At 46.9% G+C, this 22,880-nt stretch overlaps 1 protein-coding gene across 1 annotated transcript in view; it reads right to left on the bottom strand.

Moving 5' to 3' along the window:
• VPS41 (VPS41 subunit of HOPS complex) overlaps nt 1-22,880 on the bottom strand; it is a 184,738-nt gene that overhangs the window by 1,251 nt on the left and 160,607 nt on the right. Inside the window, exons 23-28 of the mRNA XM_077781123.1 lie at nt 14,814-14,868; nt 12,878-13,018; nt 11,248-11,384; nt 2,670-2,769; nt 2,522-2,566; nt 435-514 (exon numbers count right to left, since the gene is read on the bottom strand). Of these exons, the coding sequence (XP_077637249.1) occupies nt 435-514; nt 2,522-2,566; nt 2,670-2,769; nt 11,248-11,384; nt 12,878-13,018; nt 14,814-14,868 (558 nt within the window). The remainder of the gene's footprint in view (nt 1-434; nt 515-2,521; nt 2,567-2,669; nt 2,770-11,247; nt 11,385-12,877; nt 13,019-14,813; nt 14,869-22,880) is intronic.

Here is a 22,880-nt window from a genome sequence, read left to right as displayed (position 1 = left end):
CGGGGGGGGGGGGTCCCTGAAAGTGTAGACAGTACCCAGCCCTAACCATACCGTTTTTGCTCTACATCCCTACCTGGGACAGACTGGGCACATGCGATCAGTAACTAATAAACAGACGATTTTAAAAACCTACTGTAACGAAAGTTACGAGAGTGCGGTTTACCTCATGCTGCACCCGCTCCTCACGAGGAGAGAACGCCCCGTGAGGAGGTGAAGTGATGAACGACCCCGGGTCCAGTGTTGGGCCCCTGCTGACCTTCTGGCCCTTCGTCTGCTTCCAGACCCCGGGGGGCCGGGGGGACCGGGGAGAAGGGGGCGCTACGGTGTAGGGCACTAAGCACTGTTACACGTGGGAAGTAAAGTCATTTTCTTCGGGGATCTAGCACGAGCCAGAGAGGCCGCGGGACGCGTGACACGCGCGACTCCCTACTCACCACGCTGGGCGCGGGCAGGCACTCTTTGTGGAACATGTGCCGGCAGTGGAAGGCCACCACGCTGAAGGGCTTGGCAGCGTCTGGGGGCAGAGGGCAGAAGAGAGAGAACCCAATGAAGCAGGCAGGTCCGGAACTTTCTGAACCGATCCTGACTGAAAGTCCAGCTGTGGTTCAATGTCCCAGCAATAAGCTGCCGCAGGAGGACACGGTCGCGGAGGCGCCCCGAGGGGTGGTGGGAGCCACGCACCGCGGACACTGCCTCCGAGCTGCTCGGAGTCACGGGTGGCTGTCCTCCATGCCCGTTACGAGCGCAAACGGGGGACCACTTCCCAGCGAAGGCTCTACCTCGTGTATTTTATTTATCTCTTATTTTTATTTATTTCTAGGAGAGAGAGACAGACAGCGTGAGCAGGGGAGGGTCAGAGAGAGAGGGAGTCACAGACTGAAACAGGCTCCAGGCTCCGAGCTGGCAGTCAGCACAGAGCCCGACGCGGGGCTCGAACCCACGAACCGCGAGATCATGACCTGAGCGAAAGTCGGACGCTCAACTGACTAAGCCACCCAGGCGCCCCAGTCGTGTATTTTAAAACCAGGAGCGAGGGTAGAGGGGGGAAACTGGAGGGCTGTGGTTACGTGTCCGACTCTGGACTTCAGCTCAGGTCACGATCTCATGGTGTGTGAGACGGAGCATCGCATCGGGCTCTGCGCTGACAGCACGGAGCCTGCCTGGGGTTCTCTCTGCCCCTCCCGCACTCATTCTCTCTGTGTCTCTCTAAGACTTAGATTAGGACGGGTTTGCACACACCCTCTTCCGTTCCCCAGGCCCTCACACACACTACATATACCGTGTCCTCCAGTCCATTCCGTGACTTTAGAAAAGTGCTTCCAGTTCACCTACGGGTTGGCCAGGGCCATTCAGGGACTTGAGGGCAGAGCAGGGGGAGAATCCTGGGCTGTGACCTTGCACTTGCACTGTGTAAAGCTCATTTTTCCTGTGCCCATTGTGGTTTTTAACATGAACACTTCAAACCCATTTCCTCTAGAAAAGACCCTGGGTGGAACGGACTTTTCACGTTCCTGGTCCTTTATCCCTTAAAGCTAAGTAAATCCTGCATCAGCTAGCGCGCTCTCTCTCTCTCTCTCTCTCAGTACTTCTCTGTGCTGAATTTGTATCAAAAGCACTTCTTTGCATCCCGACAGCTATGCTTTAATTTCTATGTTCAAACTCTGGAGTTTCCTCTTCTGTTCTAGCCTTACGTAAGGCGCTCCCATTATACACGATGATATACGTATCTACCAACTATAAATAAACACGTGCTTATATTCTGATGAGGTGGCAAGTAGTAGGTTTCCATCGCAACGGGGGATAATTTAGGTGGCTGCAACCACAGGGCAAGGGAAAAGTTAAAAGAAAAGTACAATTTTTTTGTGGGGGTGTACAGTTTTTTTCCTAGATTCACACGATTCTTCTCCTTTGCAATTTAAACACGTTGATGGTGGTTTTTCCATTTTATTCTACTCTAAAGCCGTGATTCTCAAGGAATGGCCCCTGAAGACGGATCTACGTCACCCGGGAATGTGTTGCAAGTGCAAATCCTTGGGTCCTGCCCTAGAGCTACTGCCTCCGCACTGGGGTGGGACCGGCGCTCCGGGCTTTCCCGAGCCTCCCCGGTAACACGGATGCAACTCTAGGGCGGGCACCTCAGCTTTTCAGAACGGTGGCACCAGCCTGCAACTGAGTAGGGTTGTGGGCTGAAATTCTTCCCTACACGGATTATTCCAGAAGTTATAGATGTACTAACATCCAAATTTTAATTCTGGGGCACCTGGGTGGCTCAGTGGTTAAGCGTCCGACTTCGGCTCAGGTCACGATCTCACTGTGAGTTCGAGCCCCGCGTCGGGCTCTGTGCTGACAGCTCAGAGCCCGGAACCTGCCCTGGGTTCTGTGTCCCCTTCTCTCTCTGACCCTCCCCTGCTCACATTCTCTCTCTCCCTCCTTCAAAAATAAACATTAAAAATTAAAACAAAATTTTTTTAATTCCACTCCTCACGAACACATATTTGGAGGATCCCATCAGCCATCTTACCTGAAGGAAGAATAGGGGACAGGCACGACTCACAGATGTTTTCCTCTGCAAGGAAACACACATTGGGATTAGACAGTCTTTCCCTTTGCTCTGTCTCTTCTGAAAGCAAGGCCTATGGTTCTAATAGGATTATTTTAATGTTACCCACCATCCACCAGGACGCCTTTCATTTGAGTCCGGTGCATTTTCTTCAGTAAAGACAAAGAGTCGGCTACGAGAATCTTCTTGCAGCCTTCACGAAGCAGGATCTAATGCATTCGTTGTTTTAAAAAAAGAAAAAAAAAAGCCGTCTTTAGAAGACTCCACTTTGGGGGTGAAGCCTCTTACTGGGGATTCAGAAAACGAGTGTCTGAAGCTGCACAGTGAGGCACTCCCTGCTTGCCGGGCCCTGGTGCGCTCCTCCCTCCGAACCCTCGCGCCCACCTTCCGGCCTCCGTTCGGTCACAACTGCACTCAGCAGACGGTAGCTGCTGCAGCGCCGTGGAACTCCGTACAGCAAGGAAGGCTGTGACAACCCCGCTGCTGTCTCACAGGGCTTCCCAGCGCGGACCCCGCCCGGCAGTCTGGCCCCACGTGACCTGCTCGGTCCAGGGTGGAAATCTGCTATTCCAGAATCCTCCATGTCACAAATCTGCCTCTCTGCTGCACGAATCTCTACGGGGTCCGTGTCACGGACCAGGAGCAGGGCACAGAGCGAGCAAGCACACACGACCTCTGTCCTAACCCCCTGCTGGCCGCAGTCCCTTTCTTCCCGCCCCACTGTTCAGCGCGGCGCCAAGGGTCTCGTGTCTCTGCTCACCCTCCAATTTGGCGACTCTCACGGGGCGGCCAACTGAAAACGACCACCGATGTTCACGCTCTGTTACGAGACCCATTTTCTGCGTCCCAGTACCGCGCTTTTTCTGTATGCCTTTTCCCTGCTGTTCCGTAGGGGACATATTTTCTCGCCTGCTGCCTGGACGAGCGGAGGCGGGGGCCCCGCAGCAGCGTCACGAGTCAGGACACACACGACGCGGGCTGCCGGGTGGCGCCCGCCTTGTGTTTCGGAGCCAGGGCGGGATGGAGACAGTGCCCACCTGCTTGGGCACAGCACAGCGATGTGACCCGCCCTACCTTCCGCCCCGTTCCATGGGCCTCGGTTAGAGTTTCCAGCCTGTTTTGGGTTTTCTGTTTTGTTGTTTGTTGGGAGAGGCTGTAGGAGGTGTGCTTATGCCAGGTGCCTTTTTTTTTTTTTTTGAACCAGAAAATGTTGCTTTTCTTAGAGGGGGACGCTCAGGGCCTGAAGGGCAGAGAGGCTCTCTGTGGCAGTGTCTGCGGCTCGCTCTTCTGGCTCAATGGGTCTTCCTGCACGCTTCTGTGCGCTCAGATGTAACCACCCCGGAAATTCACAGAATGATGCCATCCCTGCCTCCCTGTGGTCCAGCTCCGGGTCGCGGCGAATGCTGCCCTCGGAGGTGCGTCGCGCCCACCTCAGGAACCTACACACGGGTCTTGCTTTCAGGTTTTCAATTCATGCCACCGGGCCCCCTGGGCTCTGCCATCCCCGGGGTCTACACTAATACACGCTTCTCTGAAACCCTGGACAGCACGGGCTGTGGGCGAATGCAGCCCAAGGCTTTTCTCCCCAGTCGTACAAAAGCAGATACTCCAGAAAACAGAGCTGATGTCCAGGCCAAAGTTCTATACCTGCCATTTCCAGTATGGATGAGCAGGAAATAAAGCTCTACTATTTCTGCATTAATCGAGACACTGCCTATGACGTTTTCTTCCTTCAAATGCTACTAAAAATTGCATTTTTGATTCACTGGAAGAAGACATTAAAACTTTAATGGGTATCATTAAAGCACACAAGAAGAGAAAACTATACTAAGAAAGAGACCTAATAAATACTGATGTCAAGGGTGCCCAGGTGGCTCAGTGGGTTAAACATCTGACTTCGACTCAGGTCATGCTCTCACGGTTTGTTCGAGCCCCACATCAGGCTCCACGCTGACGGAGCAGAGCCTGCTTGGGATTCTCTCTCCCTCTTCCTCTGCCCCTTCCATGCTCGCTCTCTTTCTCTAACTCTCTCAAAAATAAACTTAAAAAAATTCCTGGTGTCAGTAACTTTAAGAAATTTATAAGCAAACATATAATGCTGCTCAGCCTCCAATACCAGAATAAAAACTTAAGAAAAACAGTGTCAAAGTATCTTCGGTACAACGTTTCAAAACGAGCTGGCTCTGACCCTGAGTGGGTGTGGAGGGCCTCCTGCATGAATAATACCGGAAGAAGGGCAGACCTGGCAGTACAGACGGAAGCCAGGGTGCCTGCAAATTTAAAAAAGAAAACAGGAAAAAAAAAAAACCCTGCAAACTAAGAAGGAACTGTATTTTCACCGGGATGACATTTTTCCAGATCGGTACAATCCGTCTGCCCACAGCAAGGCATTTTCTAGGAAAAACTTCAGTATTGAGAGGCACTCAGCCAGGAGGAGAGAAAACACACAAATACAGTAAGTTACTTTCTACTTCATCTTCCCCAAATCCAAGGCTCCAAAGCAGAAGAAGAGAAAGATGGTCTACAGGATTCTCATTTAGCAGGCAGACAGGGGTAGCAAGAAATGCAGCTACCATCTGCTCGAAAGAACCAGTGATCCCCAAAAGCCTGTAGAGCTCTAGGGCAATCAGAGCGGTGAGTCAAGACGATACGAGAACACGGTAGAATCACACAGGTACTATTTTCAGTGCCAGACATGACAAGGCATTAGGCCGACCGTGGATTCTTTGCTGTAGCCACCATCAGTGACCCATGAGAACTGGGCCGTGGTGGTCACTGGCTTCAAGCAGATACCTGGTATTTCCCAGGAATGCCTTTATTAAAACATCGGTGGCGGAGTCAAACTCCGTTCTCTTCGACCCTCTCTGATCTTCATGATTCCCGACAACTCCCATCTTCCAAGGTCGTGACACGCAGCCTGCTCCCCGACCTGTGGACCCGGACCTTCCACGGTCTCCTTTCCAGCCTTGCTAACCGGACGTTACTCACGCCACTCGCGTTTTGAACATACTGTCTGCCATTACTTTGGGCTACTTTCCATTTTAAATTATGAAACACAGCAAACACGTAGAATAAAATACACTCAAGTGTCTACTATGCAGCTGGCTGGGATTCATGCAACACAGATCTGGCCAATGAGATGAACACAGAGGCTGGGAAAGCCATCGTTTCCCAAATAAAAGAGCAAACCCTCATCAGGAAAGAGCTCTTTGCTTCCTAGGTCTTCCTGCCTAGAATGAGGACGTGAGGCCTGGAGACACAGCATCTGATTTGTGGCCAAGAGGCAGCAATCTGGAGATATACTCTCCTGTTGATGGGCACTGAGGCTGTTTCCACTCCAGGGCTATGAGGGATCAAGTTGCAAAGTTCTGTCTTTGTTTTAGAGGAGACTTGCTAATAACGCCTTTGAGTTTGATGTAGTACCTTCCAGTTCTTAGAAATACTGCGGTTGTCACGGCACTTTTCATTCTTCTGTGTATCCACATCTCAGACTAGAATCTCCAGCTCGTATTAGAATTTCACCAAGGGAAGTAAACCCCTGGTCTTTCTTTTCCTCAACGTCATAACAGCATCAAGCTTTCATCTCACAAAGGGTCTGTGGGCATTGTTGCTTGGCAAGTACGTGACCTTTCAGAGATTCATTTTCCTTGTGGGACTTTTCCTTATTTCTTTCTCCCCACACACTGTTCTCACACACTGACTCGTTTTCTTACCACGACACTGTTTCCTCCACAGAGCTAAGCTGTCTGGCATTTCCTTTACTGTTTCATCGTCATCATTTTCGAGACAGCCAGCTGTAGGGTCTAGACTCGGTTTGTTACAAGCACACCTTGTTCTACTGTGAATTTAAAGAAGAATGTGTTTATAAGACGCTGTCGAAAACCCACACGAGGCCGCAGAGTCGTTTTTCCCGAGCTCTCTGCAGTCCAGCATCAGTGATCATCCCAGTGCAAAGCACCAGACGCATAGAGATTTTATAAAGCAATAAAAGAATTGCACATCAGTGATGTTATTATGCTTCATTAGAAACAGCTGCTGTGGGGAAAATGCCATAAAAATTGCCGAGTTTCTGATATTTTTATCTTAAAAGATTCTTTGAGTGTTGGACTTTCTGCTGACATTGCCTGGTTCATACTGCAGTGTTTACTGTTAGAATTGCAAATGACAGATAGTTACCTGGGTTTACAAGCCCCGTACGATGCCGGAACGAGCTGGGGAAACCATTTTGCCTAATTTCTAATCCATCAGGTAGGTTATGATGCTACGGGGATCTGAATTCTAATTGAAAAGGCTTTGCTTTTTTGTTGGGATTATCATCAAAGATGATGAAATGCAGAGAAGTAAGGAAAAAATAGAAAGCCTCTAAGGTCTCATGCTGGAGTTCAGAAACAATATTATAATCATATTTGATTTACGACGGCACAAAGTATACACGTGCCAGACTGATTAAAGAAGCTACAGCTGGTAGTCAAAGGTCACCCATGTCACCTAAAAGCTGCTATCAGGCCAAATGGAAATCATTTGAAAGGAAAAAAAAAATCTATTTTAAAAGTTTATTTCAGAGATCTATAAATTTAAAAAACTATCTCTTGGAAGAAATGAAGAGCTTATGTACTGTGAACAAGAAGAAACCCATCTGAACCCCCCAAAATACAGGTAAGAAGGGGCGCCTGGGCGGCTCAGTAGGTTAGGCATCTGACTTTGGCTCAGGTCGTGAGCTCAACGTTCGTGGGTTTAAGACCCGCGTTGGGCTCTGTGCTAACAGCTCAGACCCTAGAGCCCGCTTTGGGGATTCCATGTCTCCCTCTCTCTCTGCCCCTCTCCTGCTCGTACTCTGTGTCTGTCTTTCTCAAAAATAAACATTAAAAAAAAAAAGGCAGGTAAGAAAGAAGTCACTATCTCCTCTTAATTGTTGGTCTCTGGGTTTCAAAGCAGAGAGATGAGAAACAAGAAATATGGGGCGACATAACGGCGTAATGACTCCCTGAAGAACTTGAGAGATGGAAGATCCTTTAGAGATCATCTCATCTCCAGGTTCCTAAATGTCAAATGCCAATGCACAGACTTGCGCCAGGCTTAGCGTTAAGGAACATCAAAGTGGGTTAAGGATAGAGGCCTTTGGCCCCCCAGGAGAGTCTAATCCAGCAGATCTGGATTTTTTTTTTTTTTTACTGAGACGAAGTGATTTTTAAAAGAAATCAGGTAAGTCTGGTGTGTAGCCAGGCTTGCCAACATTGATTTAATCGAATGGGAAAGCTGAGATCCAGAAGGGTCAGGTACCTTCCCAAAGGGCCAAGGCTTGCTGGTGAGAAAGGCAGAGCCGGAGCCCAGCTCTGCAAACATCACGTCCACCGCTCTCCCAAGACAGCGGGCGGCCTGTTCGATCCCAGGTGTTCCTCTGTGTGACCTGCCAGGACCGCGAATGCGTCCCCAGAGACCAGTGGAGCCACCAGCCGGCCAGTACGAAATACCCAAGATGCAGTCAGAGGATCTGGGCTCAAAGCCCGTTCGCCACCTTCGAGAGTCTTCCCAGCTGTGACACGGAGGTGGTAGCGCCTAATGACCGCGATGAAATGGCTGTCAGGTAAGAGCACAGGAACAGAAATGCTAGAACTCTTCAGGAAAAATACAAGCAGAAAGGGATAGAAATGCTGAATTTAGAAATAAAAATAGTTTAGGGGCGCCCGGGTGGCTCAGTCGGTTAAGCGTCCTACTTCAGCTCAGGTCATGATCTCACTGTCTGTGGGTTCGAGCCCCGCATCGGGCTCTGTGCTGACAGCTCAGAGCCTGGAGCTGCTTCAGATTCTGTGTCTCCCTCTCTCTCTGCCCCTCCCCCACTCACGCTCTGTCTCTCAAAAAATGAATAAACGTTAAAAAAATTTTAATATTTTAAAAATATAAAGTATAAACATGAAAAACCTATGGCATAAAAATAATTTGTAAACTATTGTCAGTTTCATGTAAACACTGAAATGTCATTTATACCACACTGTTCTGCAAATAAGTTTATATTAACACAATAGCTATTTGTCTTTGAAATCAGGCCTAGGAACGTTCTAAGTTCATGAAGTACAATCAAGGCTACCTTTACCTTACAGACTTCATGAAGCTTTTTAAAATTTGTTGAGTCATTATATGAACTGTGTAACAAGGTACGAAAACATGATAATAAAAAACATTTTAAAACTGTAAACACCAACATCGCGGCTGAAGGAGATCTTCCTTCACTTTAATGATGACGCAGACTGCTAACGTGCCTCGTGCTGAACTTCAGTTGAGGAGAGTTGCTGAGTTTTAGAAAACATAAAATTTTAAAACCAGAAGAGATACTTAAAATTTTTCTCACAACTTTTCCTGCCTTCTGTCTCCAAAGAGCTACTGGCTAACGAGTGATCTCCCAAAGCACTCTCAGGAGCCAAAGACATTTTATGTTTTTAATCTTTATTTTTGAGAGACAGAGAGACAGCATGAGCAGAGGAGGGTCAGAGAGAGAGGGAGACACAGAATCTGAAGCAGCTCCAGGCTCTGAGCTGTCAGCACAGAGCCTGATGCGGGGCTCGAACCCACAAACAGTGAGATCATGACCTGAGCCGAAGTCGGATGCTTAACCGACTTTCCTTAAAGTGCTGCATACTTTACTGTAAATCTGCCCCCGAGAGATTCCCAACACGGAGCAGCCCTGTCCCTGACATCTGACCATGGCTCCTTATGCTTACTGAACGGTTCGCTCTATCTGCCAGGGGCCTTCCCTCTCTGCCCTGCCTCCAACAGAGAAGGTTCCAGGTCTGCACAAATACATGGATCTGCACAATTTACCCCCCGTTTGGAAGATTAGCGGGACTAGTCATTTTCTATCCTGCGACAACATGTCAAAATCAACGATATACTTTTATGGCACAAATGAACGAGACTAGAGTCAAAAATATGTATGTGAAACTTTTCTGGAAACTTCAAAATGCTCTGTAATCGAGAAGCGGGCTTAAGTACTGTTACAGTGATCTCTAGCAGGCTGCCTGGAGAAAGGAAATAAATGGCCCTTAACGAAAGACAGTGGCTTTTTGCATAGAAAACCCTTCTCAAGTCTTTCTTCACATGCAAGGAGGGGGCGCCCCCTGGAATTGTTTGAACCACCTGCCCAGGATCAGCGATTCCTCTGCACCCATCACGAGCTGTCTGAGCTCTAGGGGAGACCCCGGGGCAGTTCCGGGGGGCTCTGCCACCTTCCCCGGGGCTCCCTCCCCTCGGCCCAGCAGCCACTCCCTGGTTTACGGGATCCACTGGTGAAGTAACTCGGAGCCCGCTCAACACCTCACCAACCGCACACGTACACATCTTAAGGAAGAGCTCTCAGTACACTTAAAAATATAATTAAGAGGATAAAGTATTGATTGAACAGCTGTTTTAGTGGATGATTTTTTTAATATGGAATTCATTTTGCATCTAATAATTTATTTTTATTCCCGGCTGACTCAGAGCTATGCACATTTATTCGTTTTAAAACACGAATGAGGAGTGAAACCCAGTGAGGCCCGTGAGCCGGGTTCTCTGGATTAAGAGCCCAGTAAGAGGGATTTATTAGGTGTGTCTGTCGGTGCTGCAGAGGCTGGGAAAAAGCTAAGGCCCATTTCCAGCCTAGAGTCTAAGCTCGATGCACCTGTAAGCTGGAGGACAGAGGAAGGACTGTTTTGTCACCTTCCGGGGGGCAGAGGTGCGTAGGGCCACCACACCTAAGTGACTTCTTAGTACATGTGGGCATGAAACTTGGAGCAGATCCTGGCCCACCGGGGCTGGGAGGAGCCTGGGGACACAGGTCAGCATCAGGCTCGCTCACACCCAGGGCCTCAGGAGGTCGGACGCNCAGGGTGCTCCCCTCCCTACTTAACCTCCTAACCACTTCTCTCCCCACGACCCCATCCTCTGGCTCTGCCTGTGAAATCTTTGTGTTTCCGGGAAAGCAGTTTCCCCCCTCTTCTAATAAAAACTCGTTCTCAAACGAAGTCGAGAAAGAAGAGTCCCAACTGTTAAAGAAACGTGCTTTCAACGGTTTCAAGCTCTGCGGAAGCTACCGGCATCCCGGGGNNCCAGTGAAATAGTAATTGTTAGGCGTCCTTCACAAGAAAAGATGAGGCTGCTTTGTAATTAGCACATTAATTACTTTTTTGAAAAAATAAGGCGTTCCGCTGCTTTTATCATCAAGTTCTGAATTACTACAGATAACCAGGTTGTACTACTCTGGGAAGCAGACAAAAGGTTCAATAAAATCACATATTCACCACCTCTCAGGCAATGGGTTACTAAGTAACTTCAAGGGAATAAAAGAATTATCTGAAAAACATGTTTTTTGTTCCCCCCAGGGGACACAATACTCATCCTACTTAAAACTGGTTTCAGCGGCTGCGAGGGAACTACCCCTCTCCCTTCCAAACGGCACGCTCCATGCACCACCTAAGTGGAAGAGTGCCTGCTTATCGAGGAGAGAAAATTTGGAAGTGGTTAAACACTTCTGTGGCTTCCTTAAAGGAGGACTCTCTACTCCATGAGTTTCCCAAATACATATCTGGGCTGAAAGAAAATGTAATTATCCAAATGAATTCTTAGATATCGAAAATAATCCTAGAAATGTTTATCCGGGAGTCAAGTCAACTTACCCTCCGTGCTGGTATGAAGGATCAAGAAAGGATACTTACTTGCAAATTGTAGTCTTGCAGAATTTTAACCAAGGAATCTCTCAAATTGGGAATCTCCATTCCTTCCTTAATACGATGAATCAGGAGGATTGGGTCCACATGCGTGCCAATGTTGTTTAACAAGCCAGTAATAAATGCTGCAAAATAGCACAGGCGGTAATTAGCACGTACGCAGTGTACATAGTGCAGTTTTAGGCAAGAAGTGACTCAAATAAAAAATTATTTCCTTTATGTTTTTCTTAAGTTTATTTTTATTTATTTTGATAGAGCAACAGAAAGAGGCAGAGAGAGAGAGCGACAGAGACAGAGTCAGAATCCCAAGTGGGCTCTGCACTGTCAGCACAGAGCCCAGTGTGAGGCTTGACCTCACAAACTGTGCCATGACCTGAGCCGAAGTCAAGGGTTAGACGCCTAACCAACTGAGCCACCCAGGCGCGCCCCTCCCCCCAAATTATTTCCTTTAAAGAAAGTGTTAAAACCAACTGAATTTCTGAACTGTCAAAAACTAACTTTCCTTTTACTTCACGACATAAGGGAGAAGCCACACAAGTTAAAAATGGCTGGAGAAGAGATGAGGGCTTCGGAACACAGCCTGCAGTGTTGACGGGGTGCAACTCACATTTACCGAGCATTTACACCATGGCCCGGCTCTCCCATACTTTTCTCCAGTGTTCTGCAAGGTAGCAATGTTGTTTGGCCCCATTTTATAGAAAAGGGAAATGGGGTGATTAACTGATTCATCCAGGGCCATACACCCAGCAGGTTAAAAGCCCAAATTCACTCCTGCGCCAGGTCACAATGTGCTCCACATCGCCCACCCCGCCTCCTTGCAGGTCTGTAAATACGATTTTCTCACGCTGAGTTAGTGTCTCAAAGATGCACGTGCATGTGACAACCTGCATCGGAAACGGACTTGAATAACATTATCCTCTCGTATCTCCTATAGAAAGACAATCCCGAGAGTGGTGTCTAAAACTTGAAAACACTGAAAGAGATAAGCCTTTTTACTAAAACAATGAAGGGAAGGGAAGGGAAGGGGGTGGACCTTAAACCACTATTGCCAGTTTCAGAATCATTTCCAGATCTTCAAAAGAGGGCTAGGGTTACTCTTGGGGGACTTCGTATTTCTTTCCGAAATGGGAGCCCTGGCGGCGGACAATCCCATGACGGCAGCACACTCGTGCTCCTGGAGCTACGGGACAGAGACCAGGTACTGTCACAGCAGACATCCAGAGACCATCGCTGGCTACTGACAGTTCTAGGGGCCCATAAAAAGAAACAAGCCCAAAAGGGCTTGACCTTTTCAAAATAAATGCACCTGTATACAAACTGGAAAAAACACAAACTAAGCCAGATTACATTTACGGAGTCATAATCTGTTCATGGGGACACAGTGAACATCATCAGGTTAGCCACCTGTTCCTTTTCACGTTCAGGTCATGCAAAGTGACAAGCTCCAGGTTTCTCTACACAGGAGAACCAGAAGTCTTTACGATGTACTCATTAGCCTGTTTTTATCAGACACTTCTCCCTATTTTCCACCCAGTGGGTCTTGAGATAATTCTTACTCTGGACATAACTGGCTGTATGGAGAAAAAAGGTCTGATCGCACGTGGACTTTTCTGCTTACGCGGTTTGTCGATGGAATACAAAATCAGATCTTCCCAGAGCTCTCCGTCATCTTGCTCCTTGGCGAATTCAATCGCTTTATCAACATCATGCAGTTCCTCCATAATCATCTTCAGGGCGCTTCGGCTATTGCCCATTCGGCCTAGCAAAGATGTGAGAAATTCTTCATTTAGGATGTTTTCATAAAACATTTTTAAAGAAATAGCCTATCTCTTGTTTATGTACTTCTTGTCTTGAAGGCTAATGTTTTCTTATGTGACGTTAGCCTTTACTGTTTAGAACATAGTGAAATAATTAATCTCCTCTTTACTGGGTGTTTCCTTGGTGCTGAGTACTCATTTAAGTGCTTCACATAAATTACATCATTTCACCAAAGCTACTGTCCTATGTTCCAGTAATATTTGTATCTTATGGACGAGGACACAGAAACAATAACTTGCCAAGATCATACAGCTACTGAGCGGCAGAGCTGAAGTCTGACCCGGTCTGTCTGATTCCGACTTCCCTCCAACAGACGCGTATTTCTTTTCAACACATTCATTTCAGATACAGTTAAGACTTTTAAACGCCTCGGAGTCATTCTGCCTCTTGAGGTAGCTTTGGATTTGCTCTTTTGATACACTTTGTGCCAAACGCAAATTCAACGATCAACGACCTCGTTTCCTTCTCCTCCAAGTTCCGGTGAAAGCCTTCCAACTGCCCTCGTTAAATGAAAGTATTTACTAACTATGCTTCTATTTGGTTAATTATCTGTACACACTTTGCCCACTGATCTACTGGCATTTCAGCAGCCTTAACAGTTTGCACGAGTCTTGAATACGGTACATGTAGAACGCTTTACTCAGAGGAGGGACGGCAAGCGCCTGCCCTGTGGCAGGAACGAGTACCGGGTCTTAAATCCTCCTCGCTCTGAGCCGCCATTATCTGGTGAGAACAGCTGGCCTGGGAATAAAATGACATCCCCATCCGTTGTTCCTTCTATAGCATCTTTGTCCTACAAATATTACTCCTGCTGTTTAGGTCTTAAAAATGGCTAATTAAAAAAATATGTATAGGATTTTTAAGTTTTGATAACTTTAAAAAAAGAGATTATGTCTCTCTCCCTTTGTAAGTTCTCTACTTCCTTGTCTCCTAGGACAATGCGACATTGTGACAAAAATCCACCCCACTGGAGGATCTTTTGGGAAGGGATGCTGGAGAAACACCTAATATCTGAATTCTGTGCTTATGCCACAAATGTCCGCATAGAGCTTCCCTGGGAGGCATTCAGGAATCGACCCTGCTTTTATGCAAAGTGGTTCATTTAGGAGGAAGGGGAAAGATCATTAAGTTCTGCGGCTTTGGTACAAAAGCTATGACACATACGGAGGCCATGCGAGAGGCCCAGGGGCAACTCAGAACTAGATTACACCAGTTTTCCTCTCTCCAAAAACGTCCACCACAGTCAACTGCATTTTCTCTGGTCATTTAAGGTGTGATTACTGACAATGAACATTATTTTCTGCTGAGATCACAGTAAAATAGGCTGACCAAAAAAAAAAAAAAAAAAAAGACGAACTCGCCAAACCATCTTTCCTTTTCCGTATGTTAAATTTTTTTTTTTAATGTTATTTATTTTTGATAGAGACAGACTGCGAGCTGGGGAGGGTCAGAGAGAGAGGGAAACACAGAATCTGAAACAGGCTCCAGGCTCTGAGCTGTCAGCACAGAGCCCGACGCGGGGCTCGAACCTGCAAACTATGAGATCCTGACCTGAGCTGAGGTCGGACACTTAACCGACTGAGCCCCCCAGGCATCCCCATTAACTTCTTATAAAGGACAGTCTCTAAGCTCTGTGTGACTCTGGTGTAAAGGTGAAGTGCGTTCTTAGACAGTTTACACGGCACGGTCACGCCGTTCTGCAGCTTACCGGGGCCACAAGGGCAACAGCTACTTACTCAGAAGATAAACGGTCTCTTCTACGAAGTTCCTCTGTTGACAGATCTCTAGAGCCTTCCAACAGAACAGGGTACACGTTACTCCGCGTTATCAGGGAGGAAACAACACTAAGAGGTTCACGTACACATACACGTTTCGGAGAATTTTTCCATCGCCCTCGTTTACAAACAGAAAGTGGACGAAACCCAGGTGTTAGGTTTGGCTGGTGGCCGTCCTCGCCTGCCCGGAGCCGGGCTGGACACCCCTGACCCGTGACCTATTCGAGCCGACGCCGGACGTCCCAGCAGCAAGGGCGGAGAAGGGCTTTCCCCCGGGCTTGGTCTCCATGTGACCCCGCGTTTCTTCCGGGCGGCCACGTCCCCTGTCCGGACACCCGAACGCGCGCGGACGGCTGCGCCCACGGCCGCCTCCCCGGGCTTACAGACGAGCGCTCGCAGGCGCGCGTCAGTAGCGGAGCGGGGCAGAAACTGGACCTGACCATCAGGACGGACCTAAGAGGCGATCACGTAAAGGCACGAGGGCCTCCACAGGTGACCGCGTTTCCTTGAGCGTCGGAAACAAGGACACGGTGTTCATAGACTTGAATCCGTGGAATGGGCTGGCACACATTTACCACAGCCTGCTGCGCACCGCGGGGCCCGCCCGGAAGGAGGTGCGAGGGGACGGTAATAAAGGCACCCAGAGGACGCCAGGGACACGGCGGGCGGGCGGGGGTCTCTCCGCGCGAGGGCCGCACAGAGACACACGGCACACAGGGCGACGGCCGGGGCGGCAGGAACGGAGGGCCGCGTGCACAGACACGGGACGCGNTCCGAAGCAGCTCCAGACTCCGAGCTGTCAGCACAGAGCCCGACGCGGGGCTCGAACCCGCGAACCGCGAGATCGTGACCTGAGCCGAAGCTGGGCGCCTGACTGACTGAGCCCCCCAGGCGCGCCCCCCCGGCACCCCTCGCCCACAGTTGTTTTAAAAACAAGGACAAGGCGATCGAAAGAATAGCATTAAGTTCAGCGGCTCGTGGGGCNGGCTTACAGTTTTTGTGTACAATATAGATTTAGATGTGTCTCTGGTTGGAGATTCACTGCTAAAAGGGAGGGGGGAAATGCTGATGGTAGAAATGGATGTGGGGGGGGCAGGAGAAGACCCCCCCTCGTACCAAACAGTAAAGGAAAAACAACCCTTGCTTTAGAATGACAGAGAGATTAGGGAGGAGTGTGAGGTACAGATTATTCCAGTGAGGAAACGTGAAGACTGGAAGGCCCCAGTGAAGACGAAACACTTGACTGGACGGCCCACAAGTTCCTTTAGCAGTTGGTGGCCAGGGCGCCTGGGCGGCTCAGTTGGTTAAGTGTCCAATACTTATCTCCGCGCAGGTCGTGATCTTACAGCTTCGTGGGTCCGAGCCCCACATCAGGCTCTGCGCTGACAGGGTGGAGCCTGCTGGGGATTCTCTCTCCCTCTCTCTGCCCCTCCCCGACTTGCACTGTCTCTCTCAAAAAAAAAAAATTTTTTTTTAAGTTATGTGGCAGAAATAGCCAAGTTGCCCCCCAATATCCTTTAGCCATTTTCTGTAGTAATAAGATTTTAGGTGGGTGTGTCACTGTTTAGAATTTATAAAACAGTCTCCGAGCCTTCCTAGCCACAGGAGAGCGGCGTGACTGACACTGCCCTCAGAGGTGAGATGGCAGCATGGCGGCTTCTGATAATATTCCTTAAGAAGCAATGCGAGTCAGGGGCGCCTGGGTGGCTTAGTCGGTTAAGCGTCCGACTTTCGCTTAGGTCATGATCTCGCAGTTCGTGGGTTTGAGCCCCGCGTCAGGCTCTGTGCTGACTGCCAGCTCAGAGCCTGGAGCCTGTTTCAGAGTCTGTATCTCCCTCTCTCTCTGACCCTCCCCTGCTCACGCTGTCTCTCTCTCTCTCCTAGAAATAAAAAAAAACAAACAAAAAACATTAGGAAGCGATGCGAGTCAATGCTTTCTTTTCTCATTTTTAGTGCTTTCACCCAATCGTCTCCTGGAAACATGAATGATACTCTCTTATACCTCCAGTTCGAGGTCTTACAAGGTGAGGGGCCCAGAGAACAGACTGCGTGACAGCCACCACCGACCGGGCTCTGCCACCTGGACTTCTGTGTGACAGAGACCTCGACTGCTAATCTGTTGAAGCCACTATTATTTTGGGATTCTGACTGCTCATAGCTGAACCCAATCCTAACCAACACGTAGAAAATCTTCATTTGTTTTGATTAAAAACCCGATCTACTTTATCTCTATACCGTCAGGTCCAAAAATGAATCATCATCACCAACAATGGAACTTTCTTATGGATTCCTTACCCTTCTGGGATGATGTGAGAGTAGAGACAGGATACACATGTGAGAAGTTAGTGAAAGGGAGCAGTAAAAAACCAAACCAAAACCAAAAAAACCATGAAGTCCAGAGGACCTGGGACCAGTGCAACAAAGAGCTGTACAGTTTATGGCTGGATGAGACCATGTTGCACACCGATCAACAAGAAACTGTGGTAAGACCGGATAGGTGGAATGGTTAGAAGGAGACACTGTGACTTCCGAGTATACTGCTTAGTTTATTACCAAAAGGCATCTATCATCAGTTTTCTACCGCGAAACTGGCTCACACTAAAGTACCAGAAGTTTCCAACAAAACCATCTCTCCTTTTCTTGAGCACTTAAGAACATGCTGGTCTCAAACCGCACAGACTTCATAGCCTGAAGCCTCACCTGAGCTAAGACAGTAGTCTCTTGTTGTCTGTGGCTGTTTAAATTCAAATTAAAAATTCAGTTCCTCACTAGATGCTTCTTGACCACCTGACTACGCCACGTGGCTCCCGGATGTCTGGTTGGGGCAGCACATTTTTATCACCGTGGAACGTTCCACAGGGTGGCGCTGCTGTATTCAGACATCACTCAAAAATGACAAGTCACGTGGGAAGAAGAGTCTCAAGACAAATGTGAAGTGAAGAACGGTCTGGAATGCAAGCGGATGTGTAACACCAAGCTCAAAGATAATCTGAGTCTCTGAAATCTGAGTTTTCCCAGATTTTTAAACGTTTTAGGATTAGTCTCTGACAATATCTGAAATTATCATTCTTTTCTCATGTATGAGAGGGCAGAGACTCTAGAAATCTCTACAAATTTTGAGTAAACTGTAAAAAGAAGATATTTCTGGTACACAGAATTTTTCAATTATTGACACAGTGGATAAAACCATGTTTCCCTAGATTCTTGAATGTTTTTGGGCCACAGTGGCTCCCTCTAGAGGAAGGAGTAGGGAAACGAAGTTTTAAAGCCTAAATAGGAGGGAGACGGACATGGACACAGAGACCAACAAAGATACAGACACACACACGGAAAGGCAGAATCAGAGCAAAAATAAAAGGAAGAAGAAGAATGACAGAAATGGAGTAAAAAATGATGCAGATGTTTTAATTTTCCTTTTCCTGATTTAGTATAAAGGCAAGGAACAGAGTGAGAAACTTGGGAATAACTAAAACTTTATCACCTATAAATGAAATAACTTCCACCCAGCCTTGACCCTGCTACTGTTTAGCCAGTCTTCTCTTTAAAGGTCATTAATGGGAATCCATAATCGTTGCATCTCTCAGCTTTATTTCTGCAAATTCATAAGTACTGCCACCTTGTAAATGCCATTACATATGAGGGAGATCTTAAATTCAAGTATAAATTTCTAAAGCTGCACAGCTCATATTCTGCTTTTATCTATTCTAGGCATAAGCAAATGTGATTTGGAAATGAAAACTAATACCAGTTGATAATTTAGTTTAAAAACTGAGGTCTTGGGGCGCCTGGGTGGCTCAGTCAGTTAAGCAACTGACTTCGGATCAGGTCATGATCTCGCAGTTTGTGGGTTCCAGCCCCGCATCGGGCTCTGTGCTGACAGCTAGCTCAGAGCCTGGAGCCTGCTTCGGATTCTATGTCTCCCCCTCTCTCTGTCCCTCCCCTGCTAGTGCTCTGTCTCTGTCTCTCAAAAAAATAAACATTAAAAAATTAAAAAAAAAACAAAACCTGATGTCTTTTGGGGNCCCCTCTCTCTGTCCCTCCCCTGCTCGTGCTCTGTCTCTGTCTCTCAAAAAAATGAATAAACATTAAAAAATTAAAAAAAAAAAAAACCTGATGTCTTTTGGGGTGCCTGGGTGGCTCAGTCAGTTAACTGTCTGACTTCGGCTCAGGTCATGATCTCGTCTTTGTGGGTTCACGCCCTGCGTCGGGCTCTGTGCTGACAGCTTAGAGCCTGGAGCCTGGTTCGGATTCTGTGTCTCCCTCTTTCTCTCTGCCCCTCCCCAACTCTGCTCTGTCTCTTGTCTCTCAAAAGCAAATAAAAACAGGGTTGCCTGGGTGGCTCCGACATCGGCTAAGTGTCTGACTTCGGCTCAGATCATGATCTCACGGTTTGTGAGTTTGTGCCCTGTGCCAGGTTCTGTGCTGACAGCTCAGAGCCTGGAGCCTGCTTCCGATTCGGTGCCCCTCTCTTGTTCACATTCTGTCTGTCTCTCTCAAAAATAAACAAATGTTAAAAAAAATAAAAACATTAAAAAAACAACTGATATCTTTCATGATTCTTGCAATACTAAGGATTATCAATATTACCGTTGTAACTATTTTAATTAACGTTTTAAACCTGAGAAATGATTCCTGGCCATAGTGGAAAGAGTAGAGGGCGCCTAACTTAAGAGATCCAACTTCCAAGTCTGGGCCTCTGACTTATTAGCTCTAGACTCTGGGTTGTTTCTTTCAATTCCTGAAGACTCAGCTTGTTGGGGATAAAATGACTTTATCCACCTACCTGTGCCTTTGTAGAGATTAAATAAAAATAAGGTACATGAAAACACAGCACAGGTTATAAGGCACAATGGAAACATAAACGAGTTTTATGGTCTTTTTAAATTGCTGTCAATGTTAGAAATTCCTACCACCTCTGTATCTTCTTTAGAAGGAACAACTGTTTCATAGGGCTAATGATTAGTTTTAGAATTTAGGAGTTGTGGGGATTTTAAATCCTGAACTCTGGATCCCACTTAAAGAGCTGCTGTTGTGATGTCTGAATGTCTATAGTCTTTGGCCAAATATTATCACCTGTGGGATTTCAAGCAAAACAAACTTAAGTTTGACCGGGATTCTTGGAGATTTCAAGCAGCCATCGTTTGGAGTCACCTTACCTCCCAACAATTATCCAAATCCCCCACAAAGGCAGATAACCCGGAAAGAGACAACTGTTCTGCCAAAAGTGAATTACCAACAAGAGGGGGTCAACATGCTTTGAATAATAAAGCTTTGAAACGTTAACCATTTCCCATTTAAATGAAAATAAGCACCAAAATGCCACTAAAGCATTATAGAACAAAACATCTATACGCTCTTCTGGAACAAAGATTTCTTTGGTGGGGGCATTAAAAAAATTAAGCTCTTAACTTTGTTTAATAGAAAATGATACAAATTTTCTGAGTCTCTCTTTAGACAGAACAGTTGAACCTGAATCATGACCTTCACTTCACAGTTAGCGTGCTTGGCGTGCATTTCATGGGAGGTGAATTTGCTTTTTATAAATTGCTAGCTTTTTCAGGTTATAAGTAAAAACAGAATGAATTAGTTCTTTTTCAGGTTATAAGTAAACATCTAAGGAATTAGTTCTAAGATGATTAATTAAATGTTTACAAAGTTCTCATTTCTAGGGAAAAAGGAATGAGATCCTTCCTGAGTTACTAAAGAATATCTTCTTTAGGATGGCACTATGTACCTGGGCAAGGATAATGATGTATTTTTGTGCAAATATACAGATGGATATACAAAATGGGTCCTGATGAAAGATAATCTCTTATGAAGAAGTCTCAATGATCTGTAACATGAGAGCTCATCTACAAAGTTCTGAAAAGGTACATTATTGACTTGATTATTTTTAATGGCATGTTTCTACCATAACCAGCTCTAATTCATTTTATTCACAATTCTCTTTCAGTGGAAAACAGGAGATAAATAAAAAAAAAAAAAAACTACTTAAAACATAATTGGCTTCTGCTGAATTCATTTACTCGCAAGTAGCTCTTCTCAGTGGATCAGAGAGAAACATTCTAAAAGCTCTATACGATGCTCTTAGCAAGTTTTATGTATTGCAAGGGCCATGAGTAGATCTGCAATTTTCTAAGGCTCTCCTTTTAGGGAGAAGAGTGGGTCTTGTGTTGAACACTACTGTACTGGAAAACACTAGATGAATCGACAATGTGAGAAACGCAAACATCTTGGGATGTGAGTGGCGCCCCCGCACCCGAGTTCTATGAATGAGGAGGCCCCCACAGTGGTGGCCGATCAGGGGTTTGGGTCTCCATGTAAGGAGTCGACCAGAGTCAGCCCCGTCTTCTTGGAAGCAAGTATCACGTCCTCAGAAGGTGAGATATGAACAGAGGGCGCTGTTGGAAGAGGAAGGGCCTCACTTTCTTCCCTAGATTACAGATTCTGTGGCGAGAAGACGGAAACATCTGCTTTTATTTTTTAGAGGAAGATGATGGATTTCCAAATTTCTTCTTGGGAAAATGTCTTAGGACCCAAATTTAAAAGGTTCAAAGTTTTCACCTACTAATAGGCAGGCAAGGGATTTTTTTCATGAAGTACAGATTTTGAAAATCGATGGAGCTGAAATTGGTTCATAATAAATCCAACACATTTATCAACATGGCTGGGGAAGCAACTATAAGAGTGGTCAGTGCACATAAAGTGCATTATTATCAATCAGTTTAAGTTTTTGTTTATTTTGGAAAGAGAGAGAGAGAAAGACAGCATGTGAGTGGGGGAGGGGCAGGGAGACTCCAAGCAGCCGCCGCACTGTCAGCACAAAGCCCAATGCAGGGCTTGAACCCACGAACCATCAGATCATGACCTGAGCCAAAACCAAGAGCCGGATGCTTAACCAACTGAACCACCCAAGTGCCCCTCAATCAACTTAATATAGATCTCTTATGGGTCAAATACATTTTTTTGTGTTCATTTTGTTGATACATACAGCTGACTAAAAAGTACTTATTATCTGGCCATCTGAATTCAGGAAGATACCTGTATGTTCGACTGCATTCCAGAAAGTATGTCAGATGTTAGCATTCAAGACAGTCTGAAGAACCACGGGACACTGTTGGCCTTAGATGGCCCAGTTGCTAGTACATATGTGGTTAAGTATCCACTGTGTTGAAATAGCAGGCTCATAAGACTTACTAGTTCATATGCATTCATTTATTCACTCGCTCACTCCCGACCCAACAGACATTTAGGAAATGTCTAATGAGCGTGGGTTGCTGCGTTTACCAAAAATGCTAACTCCTTGTCCTTTAAAGATTGTTCAGGAGAGTGGCAAAGAGACTAGTAATTTATTATAACTACAATGCTATGTAGTGTAAAGGAGAAACACAGAAACGCAGCGATGTGGACGTGGAAAGCAGACAGGGGGCGGGACCTAAGTTACTGACCTCGAGTCTGGGACAACGGCTTCTGTCTTGGGATAGCCTGGGTCTCCTTCCTAGGCTGATCTCGGGCCCCACTCTGACCCTGGTAAACTGACTCGGACTCCTGATACCATTTTAAAAAAATATTTATGTATTTATTTTGAGAGAGAGACAGAGGGTGTGAACAGAGGAGGGACAGAGAGAGAGACACACACAGAACCCAAAGCAGGCACCAGGCGTTGAAGTGTCGGCACAGAGCCCAACACGGGGCTTGGATCCACATGAGATCGTGACCTGAGCTGAACCTGGATGCTCAACCGACTGAGCCAGCCAGTCACCCCGGTGTTACCATTTTTGCTTGATGGTTGATTGAGTCCTAGACCCTGGATTAAACCCTTATTCCAATTAAACCCGGCACAGAAATGCTTTAGCTCTTCATCCAAATCTGAGCCAAGAGGACCTCCAATTCTCATCAGGATGCCCCCGCAAAACCTAATGCTTTGAGAGCAACAGGGATGGACAGGGATGGCTGAGCGACAGGAAGGCGAGAAGGATCAACAGCTTACCAACAAGGACAACTGCTTCGCCTGACGTGTACGGGACG

This window comes from Crocuta crocuta, unplaced genomic scaffold, assembly GCF_008692635.1.
Source record: "Crocuta crocuta isolate KB4526 unplaced genomic scaffold, BGI_CrCroc_1.0 scaffold108, whole genome shotgun sequence".
NCBI classification, from domain to species: Eukaryota; Metazoa; Chordata; class Mammalia; order Carnivora; family Hyaenidae; genus Crocuta; species Crocuta crocuta.
This window is presented reverse-complemented; position numbering and strand designations above follow the sequence as displayed.